This window comes from Mustela nigripes, chromosome 11 (genome assembly GCF_022355385.1).
Source record: "Mustela nigripes isolate SB6536 chromosome 11, MUSNIG.SB6536, whole genome shotgun sequence".
Taxonomy (NCBI): Eukaryota; Metazoa; Chordata; class Mammalia; order Carnivora; family Mustelidae; genus Mustela; species Mustela nigripes.
The window spans coordinates 1,412,274-1,431,007 of NC_081567.1; the positions used below are offsets into that span (position 1 = coordinate 1,412,274).

Below are 18,734 nucleotides of genomic sequence, written 5' to 3' on the forward strand. Positions count from 1 at the left end.
TACAAGGGAGATGGAAGGCATCAGACCGCGTGAGGACTCTCTGAGCTAGCCTTACCTTTTTTCTATCAATCGCAAACTGTTCTAGAAAATGAAGTTTATTAAACACAAAAGCAGTAGCTGTTTGAAAGCAAACAAGACCTTATCACTGCGTCCCAGGAGAAGAGCAGCCACCAGGCTGGGCAGGGTACTGTCCCCAGCTGGATGCTATCCAGGACAGACCTCGCAGGGAGGACAGCCCCAGAAGCCCAGGGCCTCCTACAGATCCAGCCGAGAGAGCTCCCACGAGGCCGGACAGACAGCCCTGGAGACGGAGCACCGCATGCCCACGCATAAGCACATGGCGGCGGTCCCAGGATCCCCACTAAGACTCCCGACCAGCCACAGCATCCTGCGGCCCCCCTTCCAAGCAGAACTGTAGTTCTTAGGCTGCCACACACTTGGGGGATGGGAGGGGAGCTGCATCCCCCATGAGCAGAGGGCACGCCCTGTATCTGTGGCTCGTATTTTTAAGTCTATGATGTATCCTACAAGTAAAGTCGGTTGCTTCTGACCACGCCCACCCCAGCCCCTGGCCTGACAACCACCAATCTGTTCCCGGTATCCATGAATTCAGCGTGTTCAGATCCCAATGTGAAATCATGCAGTATTTGTGCTTCTCTGACTTGTTTCACTTGGCGCAATTCCCTCCAGGTCCCCCCCATGTTGTCACAAATGGCGGGACTTCCTTCTTTTTCATAGTGAAGCGATATTCCATTGTGTGCCGATGCCACGTCTTCTCTGCCAGCTCCCCTGCAGCCAGGCACCTGGGCTGCTGTGAATGCGGGGGAGCACACACCTGTTCCACACGCTGGCTCCGCTGCCCGCGGGGAAACACCAGAGTGCGCTTGCCGGATGGCGCGGTGGTCCCAGGTTTCCATTCCTCAGGGCCCTCCAACCCGTTTCCTCCTTCGTGGTTTTCACATGCCTCACGAGCACTGTCCACACGGGAGCCAGTCAGGCTGGCCCATGAGGCTCCTTTAGCACACCACAGCCCTGCTTGCTCTGTGGATGGCAAAACGGGGACCCAGACGGACTAAGCACATTCTCCAAGGGAGCTTCCCACGCTGGGGATTGCAGCCTGGCCTCACTCCCACATACAGAACATCAGGTCTAGGCGTCCCTCACCCCAGCCACAGGAAGCCCCTCTTTCTGAGCCGAGGACGCGCCCTCCGGGCAGGCATGCCATCCACCTCTTGTTCCCTCTGCCCTCCACGGTCTGGACCGATGCCGGCAGCACGGGCTGCCCCTTCATGCCCATGCCCCCAAATCCTGCACGAGACTCTCACAAACTGACTCTCTGGCCCCAGCTCCGCCACGGCTTCAGCTCCAACAACTTCCACCACACGGGGCATGAGCGTGGGGCTCAGTCGGTTGGGCGGTCAGCTCGATCTCAGCTCAGTTCATGACCTCAGGGTCATGAGAGAGAGCCTCCTGTCAGGCTCCATGCCCAGCTGGGAGTCTGCTTGGGAGCCTCTCTCCCTCTGCCCTTACCCGCCACCCCCTGCATACAAGCACACTCTTTCTCTCTAAAAAAAAATGTAAAAAAAGGAAAACTTCCATCACAATTAGCAAACGTGTGTCACTGCTTCCTGTCCCGTGAGACTGTAAGTGCTGGAAGGGCCATGAACCCACCCACGCGCAGAGATGAGCTGGTGGCACACAGTACACACTGGAGAAGGAAGGGAAAAAGAAGTGGCGGCACCAGGAGGCGGCTCCGTAACCCTGACCGTCACCCACCACAAGCACCCAGGCCTAAGGACCGTGTCCTCACCTTTGCCAGAAGGCTGCCAAGATCCAGGACATGGCACATGAGGGGACGCTGCATGACTCTCCCGCAGAGACCACCCGCAGAGCCAGGATGTCGGGGGCAGCCCCAGGGACCTCTATGCAAAGGCTGGCCGAGCATGACCTGGGAAGCCCCCTGGACCCAGGGCCCTGAGTAATGTCAAGGCTCTGAGTGACAACATGGCATGACAAGGAATGTGCTGGAGAAGCCATGAAATGGCAGGCTTTTTGTAGCTGAAATAGGACTGTCCCCTCCAAGCTTCATAAGCAGGAGGTCCCAGAGGCTGAGAGCATGAGGCATAACTCCTGGCGTCCCCCAGGTAGACCGTCTCTCCCTGGCATGGCCTACAAGGCCCACACAGTGTGGAGTTTGGGGCAGCGGGAAGGTGTCTTTGGCCAACAGGCTGGACAGCCCACATCCGTGCCTGGAGAATGTCTAGGGCCAGATTCAGGCTTTCTCGCCCCTGTCTCCTGAAACTTCAGCAACCAAGGGAATGTTTAAGTAACACGCTGCCTGCAGACTCCGTCCAGCTAGATATCAGAAGCTTGTCAGGCACAGGAGGATTAGAGAGAGCCCTGTCTCCACCCATAAGGCTGGGAGCAAGAATATTCAGCCCAGGGTATCTGGCCCCAGAGACCATTCTCATTCCAAACCATGGGCCACAGGCCAGCCCCCACTTACCCTGTGCTCACAGGTCCCTGAAGGAAGGGAAAGCTGCCCTCGCCCACAGCCTAGGGCAAGGTAGACCCTGCCTGCGGACCGGGTCAGCACAGCCCCAGCCCTGGCCCTCACCAGAGCACTAGGTGGTGGGATGGCCTTCCAGAAGGGGGCCCACACCTGGGCCCTCTGAGTCCCAAAGGAACCAGCAGGGTTTGCTGAAGTCTTTGCTGGGATTCAAGAACCTGAGAGCATCCCAGGATAAAAGGCCAGTTTGAGGAAGCCACCATGACTCTCTGCTTTGGATGCAGGGAAGTGGACGCTCTTCTGTGGGAGAACACAGGCAGCTCCACACAAGCCTGACCAGTCAGACCACATAAACCACTGTGGTTAACGGTGCCCTTCCCTTGGTAGCGATCTGGACAACCATTCAAGTCTGGGGACCAGGTGCTCTAGCTAGACGTGGCAGGAACAGGCTGGCGGCTGCAGGCCGGGATAGCAGGCCTCCCGAGCAGGGCCAGCCCGGGCACCCCTGCCACACCCCGTACCTTCGTCAGCAGCAGGACCCGCTTCTGGAGTCTCCGCGCCAAGGCCTCCTGCGTCTCCCGCTTCTTCCTCTCCTCCAGCAGCTGGCTGCTGACCTGGCGGACCTCCTCCTGGAGCTGCTGCCGAGCCTTCTCCAGCCCGCGGGCGCTGCATGAGAAAGGCGAGAGGGCAGAGCGGTGAGACCTGGCCCGCGGGACACCACCCCAGCCACGGGCCCCCCGGGACCAGGACACGCTCGTCACGCTGGTCCCAAAATAGAGCTGCACGTGCAAGCGGCACGCTGCCATTTCCTCACTGGTGAATAGCTACTTAGAGCTTTTCAGGAGTTTCTGGATTTTAAAGAGACACCCAGGGTGATCCCAGAACACGCAGGCGGCAGGGGGGAGGGGGAGCTCAACCCCACACACAATGGGGAAAATTGTCGGCAACACAGCGCTCGGGGAGAAAGCACTTCTGAATGAGCTAAATTAGCAGCAAGCACTTCCATCCGGATCCCAGCAGCCAGATGTGCAGCCGTTGGGGTGAGGGAGCCCCCTCTGCCCGAGCTGGGCCCATTTCCCCACGCAGCCCGGCCGGACGCCAACAGGGGTGAGGACACCCCAGGGAACCGGGGCACCGGGGTGGCTGCTCGACGGGCCACAATCCCGGCACACCGACCTTCCCTGTGGGCCCCACCTAGGCCAGCCCCCTCGGAACCGACCCTTCAGAAGACCACGGGTGGCCCCATTCAGGACCCCACAGTCCTGACGGCCCATGAGCTAACACCCAACCCCCTGGCATGGCCACAAAGCATCTCCAGAGCCTTGTCTTTGCCTCTCTTTCCCCCAAAATGCCCTTAGTGCCCCTGTCCTGCCAGGGACCACCCTCTACTTCTGACGTGCTCTCAACAGCTGCCAGTGCCCAGCACGCACAGGAAGAAGAATCCTTGAGTCCCGAGACCACACAGCCTCACTAGTCTACACCCGGGGTGGCCGTCCCCAGGGCCTGATGGAGGGGAGGACGACCAGGGCAGCCCCCTAGGAAGCGAGATCTGTGGAGAGGGGTTGGGAAGGGAGGCGTCCTGGGAAAGGACCCTCACTGAGGAGCCAACCTCTCCGTGCAGGGAAGGTGCCTCTTTCCACAGGACATCCTTACCATCTCAAGAGCCCCGGGGAAGCAGAACATACATCTGGACTATGCCATGGGGGCTGCGGGGCGTTCACAGGAGCGACGCCGGGGAGACAGGAGCACGTCAGGCTCGGGCTGAGGGCCGCGGAGGGCACCTATGGGCTCAGCCACATCCAGCCTCCACCTGCAGCCTTTCAGCTTTGATCACTCAACTTGGAGAAAACCTTCATCTATGGGGACAACAGACAATGCCCGTTTCTTCTCTCCCACACATGAGCACAGAGTTTTGTTTTTCAATATAGAAGTGAAGGGGACACACGCAGAGAGGAGAGAGTGGACCATGGACCACGGACCGGGCCCCTCACTCTCACCTCCCTTCGGCCATCCCGGAGTCTCACACCCAGGTGTGACCCAGCTGCACGCCTGACCAACCGCTCCCGCCCCTCGAGGTGCTCCAAGATCAGACACATAAGAACAGGCACACAGAGCCACTTGAAACAGTCCTATTAAGAGGCTATTTTGAGTTCTAACTCCATCTAAACTCTTCAGAGGCCAACCTGATAATCAAGCACTGTGACGTCGACCCCAGAATCACTGAACTCAGATAGGCAGCTCACGAGGGCTTGGAATCCATGTTCCAACACGGGCGACTGAATTCGACCAGCCCCATTCCCTCACTCACGCATGCCAAGGCGAGACCACAGCCAGCATTCCATCGATCCGAGCCACTCAGAAGCTGCCCTGACCACCAGCTCAGTGGGGAAAGCCTGGGGGAAGTCTGCCAAGCCCCGTGCCCCATAAAGTGGCAGCACAATGCCCTCATAGCCATGTGCGGGTCAGATGGGAGACCACCCCAAGAGCAGGTAGCAACTGGGCGGGGGCAAGCTGGGGCACAGGATGCCTGTGTCTTCGTCTCCTGGCTGCCAGCCCACCATGTAAGCCCTTAAAGCACAAGCAGGCCTCAGCCCCCCGGTGTCTGACTGGAGCCCAGCCCAGTCCTGACATGTCACAGGAACAAGCGTGTCAACTCAGAGGCAGCACCCCCATGCATCTGGCAGCCCCCACGGAAAGGTCACTGGGCCTTTCAGAGCGTTGGGGCTGAGCTCAGGTGAGCAAAGCCCTTGGGCCCAGTTAGAAAGAACACCTGCTTCTCCCAGTGGTGAGATGCTTTCCAGGAAAGCAGGAAGGGAAGGAGTAACACCAGAGGACACGTGACCCTGCAGGGCAGGCACGGGACAGGCACCATGCCCGCAGCCGTGGGATGAGCTCCACCCTCAGGGCTGTTGGCCCTGCGTCCCCAGGACTGCCGAGGCCTGACACTTGGTCGGTGCTCAACTGTCCCAAAGCCGGAGGGAAGGTAAGATTCCCCCCTGAGGGCAGCACAAGGGACGCCACTGAACACTCTGTGGCAGGGCCCAGCACCATCGGCAGCTAGAGGCACTCAGCCACTCACCCAGCAGTGACAGGCCCCAGCGACAAGCTCTGTGGGTCCTGTGCAAACCCGGGGAATGAGAAACACAGGCCTGACCTCATGGGTCAGCAGGCTGATGGGGCACAGAAACTGCATGGCTCACGTGAACCAAGAGAACATGACACGAAGGGTCCTTGTTGCTACCTGTCAAGCCACAGCCGAGATGGAAGGAGAGAGCCGTGACGTCACAGAGCAGCCCCTACAGAAAGCAGTCAGTTCCTGGGGCCGTGGGCACCGCTGGACCAGTGAGTCAGACCTCTACAAGGCCTCCTACAGGAGCACGGTTTTCCGTTTCCATGAATCCGGCTAAAGTGCCCCAAAAGAGTTGTTCAAACTACCAGCCGACAGATGGCCCTGCCCTCTCCCCTACATACCGAGGGGCAGAAAGAGGCTCCACATATGCGCCGAGCCCAGGGCCCTGACCCATGACACCAGCGCCTGGATGGCCAACTCTTCCCGCCGGGATGCCTTCTCTGGTAAACCTCAGCCTTTCTTGGGAAGCGGAGGAGAGAAAACTCATAAAACATTAAACTGCTAGTTCCAAGAGTAAGCTGAACTCTGGGGTCACTGGCATTTCCGCAAGCCTTTGGGAGTCCAAAACAAAGCGCTTAGTGCTTGAAGGCGAAGTCGGCATGCCTATCGATCAATGCCTTTTTGAGCGGGTGTCTGCTGCGGGAGACGAGGTCTGAGCTTCGGAGAACCATCTTTGTACTGCGGCCCCTTAGCGTCCGCCTCCTCAGCAAAGTCCCGGTCGGAGAACACCCACTTTCGGGGAACAGAGGACACAGCTTACTCTGAAGCAGCAGGAGACATTTTAATGACCTTCCTGGAGACGCGGCAGAAGCAGGCTCTGGCCCCGTGTGACCTCCGCACCTGCCCCCCGGCCCCGCACAGCTGTCTGTGTCCTCCCAGGAAGAACATCAGCCTCCCCGCGTGTGCAGAAAGCCCAAGGACCGGCCACCACCTCTGGGAAGGACCTGGACAGGGCGCTGCAGTATTGCAAGAAGGGCGGTCATCCCCTGGTGGAGCTCTGCTCCGTGTGCGGGGCCCGGGCCTCGTCCTGCCAGGCTAGTAAACATGGAGTATGTGAACGCCAACAGCCATTGCCAGACTCGAACTCAAAACAACTCCAAGCCAAGCAAACCTTTATCCAGGGCACTTGGACAAGGTGCTGGCACATAGCGTGGGATTATGCTGACCACTGCAGACCGCTGCCCAAGGGCATTAACAGCACAGCACAAGCTAAGCCATGGGGTCTCCAACATGGACCTGATTTCTACCAAGTACACTTTTGGGCAAAACTAAAAAAAGATTAACCAAACTTTATTCACATTAACAAAATTTTATTCACATTAACAAAATTTTATTTTATTTAGGGATTTTGCAAAATCCCTAAAGCATCTGCCTTCAGAAATGTAGAGCAAACCACTAACTTCTCCAATTTAATAGACAGGAAAATTCTGGTCCCCAGCAGTTCACTCACTCACACAAGGCCCTGTGCACCCCACAGCACCACTGTCCAGGCCAAACCACTCTCAAACAGGTGACCCTGTTCTCTGTCTAGGGTACTCAGGCTCCCAGGCTGAGTCGGGACAAAGAGACACACACAGGTCCAGCCCCAGACACGATAGGCCCTGGCAGCAGCTGCACCCACAAAGAGGCTGCCAAGCTCTTGGCTCCATCAAGGCTCAGCAGGGAATGCTAAGAGGCTGAACATTCTAGAAGTCTCTTTGTCTGGAAGAAAGAAGGGGCAAGCCACAGAAAGGACAGGGTAGGGCTAAGGGCCAAGGAGTGGACAGCAGGTCAGAGTCAGCTGATCCGACACAGGGAGGTGTAATTGGCGTGTAGGTCAGGTGCTGCTCCTGGGCACAGGACACCCACGCTGTGTGACACCAGGCTTAGAGGCTAACATGGGTCACCAGCAGCTGGATGGCTTGGGGCTGCCAGGATGCCAAGGGGCCAAAGACAAGGCAGGAGGACACCCAGCTGGAGCAAACCCAAGGGACAAGGCAGGATGGACAGAGCCCTAGACAGGCCGAACTCCAGCCAATCTAGAGCACTGCGAGGGGTCAGTGTGCAGGCAAAGGCCAGGGAGAACCCACCACCTGGGTGAGGAGAGACTGGGGGCCCAGGTGCTGAGAAGGGGGCAGAGCAGCTATCCTCCAGGATCAAGGGGCCATGCAGGCTTCAGGTGGTCTCAGTGACAGGGAGCACCTGTCAGAGCCATCCCCAGGGAGAGGGCTGCTTGGAGAGGATCAGCCTCCAGCCAGAGGGATTGCACTGCTAGCCACTGGGTCCCATGCCACATGGATTCCCTGTGGACTTCGGGTTTCCTTCTGGAAGGTATAGTAGCAGGGTGGAGGGGCAGGGGGTAAAAGGGATCAGCACATTTTCAACAGATCACAGACAAGCAACACATTACACACTAAATGGACTGACAGGCCCCACACCTCAGCCCCCTCCCTCTCCTACCAGTCTTCCTGCCTCCATTACCCAGGTCAAGGCACATGGTGGGCACATGGCCAGGAACGGTCTCCTACTTCCCATGACCATCTCACAGCCTTGAGGTGATGCCCATCAGATCACAAGCTTCCCTCCTGCACCTTGCTCTAAATCTTTGCTGTTTGTGCTCACGTCACAGTTTCTAGATTCACGTGTGTTTGTCCGCTTAATGCCTCTGCCCCCAACTGTGTTCCACCCGGCCAAAGAGGAATGGACTTATTACCCTACACCTGAGTTTGACCATGAAGCCTTCAAAGGCACGTCTTACGGTTCTGAAGGACGCAAGCTCCACCCCCAGTCCCGCCCCCGGAGTTCACTGATGGCTCGGGGCTCCCAGACCAGCCAAGGACAAGAGAACAGATGTCCGGGCCTCAGAAACTGCATGGCCCGGAGGAAAGGATGGGAACGGCCCAGCTGGGGGGTGGGGGGGGGGGGGCCCAAGCAAGCAAGCAAGCAAGCAGCAAGGGCTCCTGGGAGTGGACATCAGAGGGACACAGATGGGTTTGGGGGAAACTTGACCCAGAGGAGGGGAGGGCGGGAGGCACAGGAGGACCCTGCTCAAGGCCAGGCTGAGGACAGTGTGCCCTGGCCTGCTCAAGAGGGATCCACCAGTGACAAGCACTGAACACATATGGAAACCGAATGCCTTCCTGAGGAGCCCCGGCGGAACCGTCCAACGAGACAGCATCCCCGAAATGGCACACACATCCTGTGGCCACAAGAAACACATGCCCAGCCATGTTCCTAAGAATGTGGCAGGGGGCCACACAGCAGCTCCAGAAGGCAGGGACACAGAAACACTCTCCCAGAGGCAGCCCTGTGCCACGGGCAGGGTTCTACTCCCAGCTCCCTGCCGAGTGAGGCTCTGGCTGCCGCTGGGGCTGGGTGCACCGCCTGGAAGCCATTACACCCCACACAGCCCACTGCCAATCCCAAGGCACTCAGGAGAGTGGGGCGCTGACGGCGGCGTCCAGAGAGCCCTGGACTGCCCTGCTGGAGAGATCCAGCGGGGGCCCGCTCAGCATCTGACTGGTTGGATGCTCCCAGCAAGCCTGACCTTCCACTTCCTCCCCAGTAAGAAGGAAGCCACTCACCTCTGCCCTGCTCTGCCTGAAGGCGACAGGGAATCTAAGGAGACAATGTGGAAAGAGCAGAGCACGCATGAAGTCCCTTGCCGTGCGCCTGCCCTTGGGGGTGGGGGGGTGTGGATTAACAGCCCGGGTGGAGTAGCCACCATGCAGCCTTGTCCATGCTGGGAAAGGCCGCCTTGACAGACCCCAGGCTGAGATTTGCTCGTGTACACTTGCCAAAGCACATGCGTAACAGAAGATGAAAGCATAAGTGAGCATCCAGGGTCTCTACGGACGGCGGAACTTGGGCCGCCCAGCATGCGACAGGCTTCTAGACAGAGGACACCAGCAGCCCGGTCCTGCCAACCCGCAGGAATCCCAGGAGACGGCCCCCAGCCCTGCCGGCGAGGGAATGGGCCAGCCCGGAGCCCCACGTGCACGGGGGCACCCTCCCCACGTGGGGCCAGCCTTGCCCGGCACCGCGAGGGCAAGTCTCAGGGACAGCAGCGCAACCACAGGCTCTGTCAGTCTTGCCGCGTGCTAACTGTGGTACAACAAGAACCATGTGCGGGGGGAAGGAAGCGAGAAGAGGACAGAGGCAGGTGGCACCTCCTCTGTGGGTCCTGCTAGCACTCATTAGAGGGGCCACCTCAGCGAGAGCAGCGAGCCTCATCCCAGCGCCCCATGATGCCCAGGCCGGGTGGCACGTGGCTGTCTTTACACAGGCCATCTGATTCCCATCCTCAATGTATCCAAGTGTCATTACACATTTCTCTGAAAAATAAAAATGCAAGCCCAAACAACAGAAACAAAACCAGAGAAGGAAGGATTCGAAGAACCTGCCCAGAGGAGGGGCAGGAGGCACACACCAGGCCCCCTGCCCGTGGCCCGGTGCCGCCTTGGACAAGCCTGCTGCCCCAGCATCTCCAGCTGGATGGCCGGGTCTGCACCATACACCCCCCTTGAGATTGAGAATTAACCTTGCGGTTGCAATTCAGTCCCACTGTGATGAATCATGTGGTCTAGCCAATCTGTCCCCAGCCTGCAAACACACAGGTGGGGCTGCCTCCGAATCACAGGCATGGGGAGCCCCCGCGTCCCCCAGTGCAGGCGTGCTAGGCACACGGCAGGATGAGCTCATCACCCACCCCAGGCCACCCAGACTCAGCAGGGCAGGATGTGGCAGAGGCAGAAGGCACTCGGACCCTCACGTCCTCAGGTGCCATGGCCACACCATGGAGCTGCTGAGGGGATGAGGGTCTGTGCACAGTCCTGGTCCTAACACAGGAAGTCACACGAGAAACAACAGGCAGCAGGGCTGGGCAGGAACCCAGCCAAAGGGGCCGTGTTCCTGTTCTTTCACCCGAGCTCGGCTAAGCGTCCAGCACTGTTCATGTCGCATCTGTGGCCACTTTCATACAACACTCTGTGGCCCAAAAGGGCAAAAGCCATTCATGACCTGGCCCCTGCAGACACCGGTTACCGGTCCCTGCCTCTACCACATGTGCCGGACTTAAGGTTCGGAAAGGCAGGAGGCAGACAGACCCCACCCAAGGTGCTCCCCACCAGCCTGCTGGCGGCCACAAGCACACCTGCTGGCATGGAGGGCCCGGGGCCGTGCACGTGCAGTGTTCATTCCTCTTCAGAGAGATGATGCCCGAAGGCACCATCAGCTCGCTCACTTCCATCCCTTCCTGTAAGACTCCCAGACCATCTCGTCTGCACAGGACCAGAGCAGCTCCAGTGTTAATCCACGGTCACCATGCCCCATGTGAAGGCGGCAGCTGGGGATCCATCCAGGGCAGCTCCAAAGTCGGGCTGCACGGGCACTGGGGCTCCATGGAGGAGCAGAGCTGGGTGTCCTCCCACCCTCTCCATGACTCCGTCCGAAGCTGGGGGCACGGTGTACAGCCGCCCTAGAGGGCATTCCACCTGGCCTCTCCTCTAAGTTGACAGGGGAGGGCAGGAGGCACGGAGGCAGGATAGGGGGTGGCAGACGAGCCAGCAAATCCCCCATATCTCTCTCTGGTGTCGGCCCGTGGCCCATTAGCAGCTCCAAGGTGGAAGCACCCAGCGGGCCAAGGATCGATAGACCGCCGAGTTTCAGCGAGCAGAGCTGCGGCCTCTCTCGGCACAGTCTGCAACCAGCACCTGCGCTCTGGTAGCATCCTTCCAGCCACCAGTGCTGCCTGATTAATAAAACCCATCCTGCCTGCCTGCTTTCCCATCGATTTCACCATCCTCGACCCAAAGCACAAGTCAATACCCAGTTAGGTGCGGCCCCTATGTGTGGACGCTGAAGCTGACCCCCTCCTGGAGGGCAGCTGTCTCCCCCCCACCCTGGGGAGGAGCCCCCATCAGGGATGCAGGACACGGGGGCTGCATGGGGGCACACGGGGAGGAGCGCTCCCTCCACGGGGATGACATCCTGGTGCCCGTGGCGGACAAGCTCTCTAAGGGCTGGCACCCCACTAATAAACATCTCTAAAGCATTTCCCATGCTGAACAACAGAAATGAAAGGAGAAAATGAGATTTTAAAAAATCATTAGTTTCTCTTTTACGTTTTTTTAGTGAAGCTGAGATGAGAGAAGCATCTGCTCACCCATCACCGTGTCAACACAGCAGCTCACTTATTAACCCCACTTCCTGCTTGGCGCAAGGCTGGGGCTGGAGAGCTGACACTTGAGAAATGCCAGCTCCAAGCAGTTTATTTCCTCTTGAACTTTAACAACTGACTGAGACAGAAATGACCTTTAGAAGGAAGGGCCAACGCTCGTTGGGACTGCGGGAGCATGGCTCTGCTCCGCGAGCAGGGCCCCTGCCACGGGACCACGCCCCTGCGGTGACCAGGTACCCGGGCACAAGGGCTCCCAGCTCTCCCTCTGAGGCAGTGGAGGCCGCGTGAGGGCTCCAGCCATACCGGGACGACTGCCTGCAGCGTGTGCCCCGGGGCCAACCATCACGTGGGACACAGCTAGCTTCAGACCTGGCCTCCAACACGTGCCAGTGCAGGACCGTGGGCCAAGGACACGAACATTCCCCGACACGCTGCAGGCACTGCCTCTCCCATCACCTTCCAATCTGCGCACCCAAGGGGGGTTTGAACGAACAGCGCCAGCAGGGGTAACGGGGTGGTGGTGGACATTCAGCTCTACTGCCCAGACCGGATATTACAGTTCCAAGTTCAAAAGTGTCTGAATAGATAGTGTAGAAAAATAAAGGTCTGGTGTAATTACAAATGCTCCATTAATTTTCTGAAATCTCTGGAGGAGAAAAGGAGCCTGGCCAACAGAGAGGACAGTCGTGTCAGTGCCAGACATGCCACGTGGTCCCATGGCCAGACTCGGAAGAGGAGCAGGTCGTGGGAGCAGCTGCAAGCAGTGAGCGCCCACAACACGCACTGGTCAGAGGTGATGCAGGGACACCTAGCAGCCCATCTGCCAGAGCAGGTCCGAGAGGAGAACACTAAGAACACCCAGCCTGCCGGCCCATGGCTGGGGACACTGTGGCTCACCCATCGTGCCCCCAAACCTCCCCAAGGCTTCCACAGCCAGGCCCCAGGAAGCACCATCAGAGAAGGAAGGAAGGAGCTGGCAGACAGGACAGACGCAAGGATGTGATCTCAATGAGGAGAACCCACTGCCACGGCCCATCTTTCTTCCTGCTGCAGACAGGGATATAGTCCTGAGCCTGTACAAGGCACGACCACTGGCTTGGAGGCAGCCATAGACTCACTGTTCACACAGCCGACAAATCAATGCAAACCGAGTGTTGGACACCCACCCAGGGAGAGCAGACACGAGGGGACAGCCTTCACGGAGCTCACGGGCAGGATGGAGGTCATGACAGGTCTCGGGAGAAATGTCTTACCAGCAGAGACAAAGAGGACAGGCAAAAGGACTTCAAATCCCATAAAATGCTCCAAGGCCCAGCTTTGTTTTGCCCACAGACGCCAAGGCTCCAGCAACCACCTACATACAGAGACCGATGATCAGACGTGCCCACACTGTTCACCGTGGTCATGCTCCCACACATCACACATGAAGACCTAGGGACTGGAAGACCATGTTCCCTGAAGTGACCCCTTCATGGCCCATCACAGAACCAGCAAACTCCAGGGAGCTGCAACGAGTGGGTGCCCCCCTTGCAGTGCCTCACTCTGACACAAGGGGACGCACTCCCAGAAACCTGAGCCCTGGCCCTGGCTCCACCAAGGAGTGATGAGCTCTGAGTTCAGATTACCCTGAGGTCCCACTGAGCTCTCGTCTACTCCAGCACCGAGCCCATCCCAGGAGTGCCCCTCCACGCACCTGACCCTTGTCCCCAAACCACCAGGGGCCAAGGACCTGCCCTGCACTGTGCATCCCCCAACCCCACTTAAACAGAATGGGATGGGGGCAGGGGGCAGCTGCTCAGTGAGCCTATCAGTCACTACCATAACAAAACCATTTGTTGCATGACTGACTTGTTTTTTGAGATTAAATCTACAGAAAATTCACCATTTTCACCATGTTAAAACAATTTAGTGTTTTTTAGTATATTTGCAATGCTATGCAAACATATATTCAAGAAGACTCCTTCACCCCAAGCCCACGGGCAGCCCTTCCCCAGCCCCTGCCCAGCCCGGTACCCATCACCTATGGTCTGTGTCTGTGGCTTCGCCTGGTGTGGACGTGCCAGCCCCGTGGACTAGTGCACACAGGGCCCTCCTCACTGAGCACCACGGGTTCCAGGTCTGTCGTCGCAGTACCAGGTGAGGCCACACGACGCCTTGATCAGGAAGGAGCGACACCCAGCAGGACAGGTGCACCAACGCCCGGTTTATCTGCACATCACTGGGTGGACTGCTGGTTCCGACCGCCAGGCCTCCTGGCTCCTGTGAGCAGCACGGCTCTCAGCACTCCAGTGCAGGTTTGCAGAGGAACATGCATTTTCAGTGCCCTCGGGAACAGCCCTACACATGGCCATGCCAGGCTGGACTCCACATGAACCTTCTGAGGACCCATCAGACTGGTTCCCACAGCGGCCGCACCGCCTGGTACCCTGCCCGCTGTCTGTGTGGCTTCCAGTTCCTCACAGCTCGACCAACACTGGTTACTTGCCATCTCTTACAGTCACATTCCAGAGACCCCACGTGTCAGTGTCAGGTCTTTAGGATGACGGAAGTTCACTGCTCCAGGAGCCACGCCCTCCTCCCCGGCTCCTGGCCATCCCAGCCGGCGTGAGGTGGCATCTCACAGTGGTCCCAATGCTCCCATGTGACCATTGCGCATCTAGAAAAACGTCTACTTAAGTCCCTTGCCCTTTGTATTTGCAGTGACATATACATAGCATATGTTTTAACCTCTGCTAAGCACACACTCCCAGGGCACTGAGCACACAGGCACACTGGTACAGCCCCCACCAGCCATCTCCTGAATGTTCTGTCTTCCACACTTGAGACTCTCCCCATGAAACACTGACCCCTCCCCTCCTCTGCCCCTCGCCCACCCTCTACTTCCTGTCTCTCTGAGTATGAAGACATGACTCCGGGGACCTCCTATAAATGGGATCCTACAGTGTTTTCCTTCTGTCTGGCTTCTTCCACTGACCATCGTGTCCTCAAGGCTCGACTATGCTGGAGCGGGTACCAGACTTCCCCTCCTTTCAAAGGCTGAACGATAGCCACGTTGTCTGGACACGTCCTATTTTTAAAATCAATCATGGATTCCCCTGCTGCCGGGCCGCCAGGCCACTTCCCACTGCAGACTACGGCAACTGCTCCATCTCCAGCCGTGGGTGTGCCAGCATCTGCTCAAGCAGCCCATCCTCCATGGCGCCTGCCCCATGTCACACGAAATGGCTGCAATTTCTCTACTTCCTTGCCAATCCCGGTTTCCTGAGTTCTTAATAGCCGGCATCCCAGCCACATCGCATACAGGCCATCTGTGTGTCCTCTGTGGATGGATGGCTCAGGCCCTTTGTCCATTTTTAAATTCAGTTTTTAGTCTTTTTGACATTGAGCTGTGAGAATACTATAGACGTTCTGGATGCTAGGTCCCCATCAAATACATGATTTGCAAGTCTCTTTTCCTATTACGTGGGCTGACTTTTCCCTTCCTTAATAGTGTCCTTTGACCCATGTAAGTATTTCATTTGGATTCATTTGGATGAAGCACTCGTTGCTTCTGGCATCCTAGTTAAGAAGCCACTCCCTAGTCCAAGGTCACAAAGACTTAGGACACCAATGCTTCTTCCACAAGTTCACGGTGTTAGCACCTGAGTCACTGTGTGTGCCCTAAGGCAGGGGCCCAAACGGGAGCTCCTGAAATTGTCTGCACACCATGAGATGAGGTAGAAAGGGAGTCCTCCCCTTCTGTGCTTCGGAATAGTTTGAGAAACACTGTGTAAGCTCCTTCTTTAAACATAAGGCAGAATTCACCAATGAGACCATCTAGTCCTGGGACCTTCGCTGGGAATATTCTAGCGGCTGATTACTAATCACATCGGTCCATCTACAGTTCCCGTCTTCGAGCCGCTCTGGCACTCCGTGTGTCTCACGAGACAGTCTAGTGTGTGGGCGCACAGTCCCCCATGGTGCTCTCCCAGGCCCTTCTCCCTCCGTGGAGCAACGACCCCACTCCCACTCCTGCTTTGCTGACCCTTCTCCCCCATTTGCTCAGTCAGTTCAGCTAACGGTTTGCCCATTTTAGTCGTCTTTTCAAGTAAGTAACTTTCTATTTGTTCTTTTTTTCTATCCTCTCCTTCGCTCATCTCTAATTTGTACTTCCCCCTGCTTGCTGTAAATTTGGTTTGCTCTTCTTCCAGCTCACTAAGGTGGGACGCGATATTCTTGTCTTCGTGCAGCCCTTAGAGCTGGGAGCGTCCCTGTGAATGTCGTGCGTGTGCCCCGCTCACCCACGGTCATTTCTAATTTCCCATGTTTCTCCCTCGACTCATTGGTATTAGGGAACATGTGGTTTGATGTCCTCTGGTCTATGGATTTTCCAAATTTCCCTCTGTTGTCTAATTTCCATCCCTTTGTGGTAGGAGAACACACTCTGTGTGACACTGGACGTTTTAAACGAGGCACATTTGCTAGCGTGACTTGCAGTCTGCCCTGCACGACGCCCCCCAGACCCCGAAGAGGGTGTGGATGCTGTCAGAAGGTGAGCCCCAGTGCCTCCACACCTCAACCTCCTCACCCACAAATGGGATAAAAACCCCTACTCGCTAGGTTCTTACATGGGGGCAAGGAGAGGAGGCCCGTCGGTGAAGGTGCACACCAACCGCGGGCACAGTGCGAGCACGGCAACGGTCAAGGTGAGCTCGCGGGACAGCAGGGCTGCTCAGGCGCACGGGCTCATCCCGCTGAAGCCAGGTGATACTGTGGTTTACCGTGAGGCCTGACGCAGAACCTCGGTGGCAGGTGGGGAGGAACAGACCCACAGCACAGGCACCAGCAGAGGCTCGGGGGGCCGCTTGCGTGCAGACGCCGCCCAGAGGCCACGGCGGGCAGGGCTTCTGGTGCTACTGGGAGGACAGCAGGCACTGTCCTCGCTGTCCCACACGGCCCGCGAACACAGACCAGAAGCCGCCCACTGCGCCCCGAAGGCCGGAGCTTTGTCCTGGTGGGTCACCCTGCCTCCTGAAGGGCCCCCTTCCTGTGTGCACATCACCAGCGCCTTTCAGGACAAGAAGCCCGCTCAGCAGTCCCACAGGCCTGCGGTGCCCGGCAGCAGGAGGAGGGCTGGTGACAAAGGAAAGTCTTCCCTTAACACAATTTCTTCACAGGAAACGGATTTCAAAGTGGCCATCTGTCTATGAGATTAGCATCCCAAAGCTACACAACCACACAACCAGGGAGCCTGCTCTGGCTGAGCCCAGACTTCATCACAGTAGTAGAAAAAGTCCCATTTAAATGATAATAGTGCGAGGTGCTTACACAGCATTTTTCCAGAAAGAAGATCCCAATGGCACCTCACTGCTTCCGGGCCCAGCAAGGACTCAGGGGCAGGCCCAGGTGGCTGGACCACACCCGCTCCTCTCTCCGCAGGCCCCCTCCTGTACCTGGCCAGGCTGCGTCCCTAAAAAGAGGACAGCAAGCTGAGGGCATCCTTGCTCAGGCTGAGCCCCAGATCCACTTGGGGCACACCCACCTGGGGCAGACTCACCTGCCTGCAGCCCCCTCTTCCACAGCCTCTCCCTCTCCTGACCACTGCCCCAGCCAACCACTCCTTTAGACGCCCTTTTCTTTCCCCACTGCTCTCTCCCTGGCCTCTCCCACGGTCTCTCCCACCGGGCCCAGTCCCTGCACAGCCCAAGTCAGAGCCAGCTGCCTAGCTCCCACAAACCTCAGCATGGCACACAGTGGGCCCTTCCTCCACCCTACCAGACAGGGAGCTGCGGGATGGTGACGCCATGCATGGTATCCAACACCTAGGAGGAGGTGAGGAAAACACCCTGAACAAATGAGGGGAAGACAAGGAGTCCAGTGCACCCAAGGCTGGGAGACGGGGGGTGGGGTGCAGCAGGGGAGTGCCACGTGCCTGCAGGCATTGGCAAGCATAGGTCCAGGAAGCACTGGGGCCAACCAGACGCTGACCCCTCAGATCTGTGCACAGGGAGGGGGCCCTTGGCACTGCAGTGAGGACCGGAGTCCAGAAAGGGAGAGCAGCAGCTAGAACACACATGGGAAGCAGGGGCCGGCATCAGCAATTCAGGCCTTGGGGCGAGCGCTCCCCAGCCATGTGCGTGTGCCTGGCTGTGTGCCTGGCTGAGCCAGCACCTCTGCCACAGCCCATGTGCAGTGTGTGTACCAACCCCCATGACCAGTCCATTGGAACACCCAGAGGAGAAGGGAGCTGCCCTGCAGGGATCCCTCACTCGGCTTTCCCTTCCTGCACAGTGGGCCAGGGCCACGCCAGCAGCTCTCAAGCGGTGGGCCAAGCATTCCACAGAGAGGAGGGAGAGAGCGAGCGGGACCCGGCAGCAGACGAAGGGGCAGGAGCCAGGCATAAGCATGAGAGCACTGTGCACGGCAGGCAGAGTCGTGCGGCTTGAGGCCTGGACTCAGACACGCGGCCACTCCAAAGCGACTGTGGTGAAGACGCTGACCACGATGCTGAGCACGACAGTGACAAGGGCAGCGGCTCTGTGGGTGCCGGCCCTGCACACAGCACTGTGCACCCTCGGGCTCCGGTGGTCTCATGCCAAACCCCAAAGGGAGGCACTCATAACACCCCCAGGGAAAAGTAAAGAAAACAGGGTCTGGGAAGGCTAAGGCTCAACTCAGTACGGAGCACAGCCAAGACCAGAGTGCCCGTGCTCTCAAACACTGTCCAGAGCAGGAGTGTGGCTCCCGGCTCACAGAGCTGAGCACTGTCTGCCTGTCGGACCGAATGGGAAAAGCCAGGCAATGTCACAGAAGAAAAGACCCCAACATGGGGAACAAAAAAGATAAAGTACAGTGTAAAATCCACTGGAAGGTAATTTTAACTACCAGGAAAAGCAGAAAAAGACAAACCAGCAGGCACATCCTAGACAGTGTATTCAAGAGTCAGAATCATTAAGACG

The 18,734-nt window shown here is 57.9% G+C and overlaps 1 protein-coding gene across 3 annotated transcripts in view; it reads right to left on the reverse strand.

Moving 5' to 3' along the window:
* MAD1L1 (mitotic arrest deficient 1 like 1) overlaps positions 1-18,734 on the reverse strand; it is a 313,102-nt gene that overhangs the window by 186,897 nt on the left and 107,471 nt on the right. For all 3 annotated transcript variants that reach the window (XM_059414286.1, XM_059414287.1, XM_059414288.1), the window contains exon 11: positions 3,031-3,175. In XM_059414286.1, coding sequence (XP_059270269.1) covers positions 3,031-3,175 — 145 coding nt within the window. The remainder of the gene's footprint in view (positions 1-3,030; positions 3,176-18,734) is intronic.